The following is a 3,003-nucleotide window of genomic DNA, read 5'->3' as shown; positions in this document are numbered from 1 at the left end:
CGGCTAAGCCAAGCAAGCGCGAAAGCTGAGCAGATCAGATCAGGTGGAGCTGAGACAGAGATCCGACCCGGTGCACCAGGCCGCACACATGCCCCACCTCGCAGCGTCCCCCGCGTCCGCGTTCGCCGTCGCCGGGTTCCGGCCCCCACCCCGCGCGCCGACGCGGGCGCGGGCGTCTGCCACGGCCGGAGGAGCCGCGCGCACGGCCACGGCGGTGCAGCAGCAGACGCAGCAGCCGACGTTCTACGACCTGCTGGGGATCTCGCCGGAGGGGAGCACCTTCGAGGACGTGCGGGCGGCGTACCGGCGGATGGCGCGCAAGTACCACCCGGACGTGTCCCCGCCGGACGCCACCAAGGAGCACACGCGCCGCTTCATCCAGGTGCAGGAGGCCTACGAGACGCTCTCCGACCCCAGCCGCCGCACCAGCTACGACCGCGCCCTCGCCCGCGGCGTCTGCCGCCTCGCCTTCTCCCCCGCCGCGCGCCGCCACGACGCCTCCGCCTTCTACCACCAGGTATTAATCAACCAGCCCACTCTGCCCGTCTCCTCCGTCTCGATATCTCTGTTCTTTCCTGTCTGGATAATAATGGAATGGAAATTGTCTGCATCATGGTCTGCTCCTCGAATTAATTCCTGACCACGTCTCAATCCGTCTGTGGTTTCATTCACCTCGTTTTATTTATCTTACTTATAATTATTATTAATCCTTCAAACTGAATTCTACGAGAACTTGTTGAGTTCAGATGGTTCCACAAATGAGCTTCACATTTTGATGCCTTGTGTTAATACCTGATAGTAACATTTTAGGCTAATCCTCAATATATTTAACAAGATTCCTCAATAAAATACCTCAATAACTCTGTGCTAGCCTATTTATTCAGTTAAGACACCTGTTAACTCACAGTTTAACATATCAGTCATGTGGGATCCAGCCTGGCTTGAGATGGCTGGCTGGTTAATCCAGAAGTATTCTAGGACTGAAAAAAAAAATACTTGATTGGAGATCTTCTAGTTTAGATCCCAATATTTGGTGCTTGACGACTAACCACTCCATATGCTTGATGCTTGACGACTAACCACTCCATATGCTTGATGTATCACCTTTCAATCACAAACAGACAGAATAAGAAATACAGAAACCCTCCCTTATGCGATCTTATATATGAATATGAATGAATTCAGCGGATGTAAAATATATGCACATGTGGCATGATGATGGCTGGTGTCTGTTCAGATGGATTTAGAGAAGTCATTTTCATGCTAATAATTTGGAGAAGAAAAGAAAGAATCGCATGAGTGAGATTTGTTAACTTGGTGTTGTCAGATTTGACACGAAATCCAAAAAGTATTAATAATTTGGAAAGTGGTGTGTCCTACGTCTACGTGTATGGATGAAAATTGCAGGAGTGAGCTATCTTTGATGATGTCTCTTTTCGTATCACTATTGATGATGTTGAATTAACAATACCCGTAGCAATTGTCAACCATTGTTATGTCATGCTCTTTGCGAAAAGTTCCAACTTGCTGTAGATCTTTCTCTGTCTCCACACTAACTTCTTTCCTTTGTGAACCATACTACAGGAGCAGGAAGAGAGGTCTGGATGGAGGACGTCCTGGGAAGGCCAAATATCCGAGCTGAAGAAGCGGAGCACGGTGAAGGACGCAGAAGAGAACCTATCCTGGGGAGCTCAGATGCGAAGAAGGGCTGAACAATTGTGACAGTGCTCCTCGGACACTCTTATGTCCACTAGCCATCCGTAGCATCTAAACTGTCTATATCTTTGAGTAGCAGAAGTTAGAAAGGTTATGCTTAAGAAGCATGCTTAGGATCGGAGTTACAGCCATGGCGCTGCTCGAGCCTTGCCTGGTGTATGTTAAACCATACTACCATACATAGCTCACAGCAAACATATAGTTCGAATAGGTGCCAGGATGTATGTCGAACCCAACGATGTCGCTCCTCCTTGGATCTTACCTGATGAAATGTAAATATAATGAGACAGAAAATAATCGAAGCTAGTTGTATTTTGAGTCCATGATTTGACTCGTGGAATTCTCTTGAGGTGATGTGTTGTGCTTTTTAGTGGTTGGAATTACGAAGAAAGGAAGCCATGTGTGCATGGATATCCTTTCAGTGGTTTCAGATGAAGGGAGTGGTGTGGACTGATGGTGTTGATTTTTTGTTTGCAGTGCACTATGGGCCACCCGTTAGGCAAAGTCATGTTGGTGATGGCTGATGAATATCCTTCTGGATGTGGCTGCGGTCGAGAGTCACTGGACTTATCTATGGATGGAGTGAAGATTCAGCATCCTTTGTATGGTTTAACTGTTCCTGGCGGTTTGAGTTTTTATCTGCACACAGTTTTTTCAGTTTCTAGAGTCTTTTTTTTATGCAATATATGTCTCTTGAGCATCAAGAAAAAGGCCGACCTCTCCACCGTGGAAGAAAAGAAATGGACAACTACTTCAGCTGGCTAGCACAAAATACATTTTACTCAACAAAAAAGTGGTTCATTTATGCTGTTTTTATTTCCTCCATGGGCATTTTTTATTATCTTGTATCGCTGTTTCGCTAACGTCTTCCTAAATGCATATGCACGCAATGTATGTGTTGAACAAATATACTCAGATTAACGCGTCGACGTCTTATCGTCGTGTATATGTACCAACATGTTTGTTCGACGAATGTGATGTGTGCAATGGTTAATTACTTGCTGTGCACACGAGTTGCTTGTGGGTTATCAACGTTCGTTGCCATGGTCTAGCTAGGCACGCACGCCTGATTTTGTATTGTTTCGTAGTACTATATGGGTGGATATGTCATTAGGGTTCTTTCGAAAGCAGCTTGACTAGACGAGGAAGAAATTCAGTTGGACGATACTGTCTTCACGGGAACGTGTCGGCTGTTTTGTGCGGTATTGAACACGGCCTCGAAAAGGGTGCATATATTTTGGCTACCGAAAGGCTGGATGACCTTATCCTTTGATGGATCTTTTGTCA

At 46.6% G+C, this 3,003-nt stretch overlaps 1 protein-coding gene across 1 annotated transcript; it reads left to right on the top strand.

The window, feature by feature from the left end:
- Positions 1-6: 6 nt before the first annotated feature.
- On the top strand, positions 7-2,056 carry LOC119274850 (chaperone protein dnaJ 20, chloroplastic-like). The gene is made up of 2 exons (XM_037555585.1): positions 7-517; positions 1,585-2,056. Exons 1-2 carry the CDS (start codon positions 89-91, stop codon positions 1,720-1,722), a joined length of 567 nt encoding a protein of 188 aa, XP_037411482.1. The 5' UTR covers positions 7-88; the 3' UTR covers positions 1,723-2,056.
- Positions 2,057-3,003: the final 947 nt, after the last annotated feature.

This window comes from Triticum dicoccoides, chromosome 3B (genome assembly GCF_002162155.2).
Source record: "Triticum dicoccoides isolate Atlit2015 ecotype Zavitan chromosome 3B, WEW_v2.0, whole genome shotgun sequence".
In the NCBI taxonomy this organism is placed as follows: Eukaryota; Viridiplantae; Streptophyta; class Magnoliopsida; order Poales; family Poaceae; genus Triticum; species Triticum dicoccoides.
The sequence above is the reverse complement of the archived record's forward strand: the minus strand, read 5'-3'. Positions and strand labels throughout refer to the sequence as shown.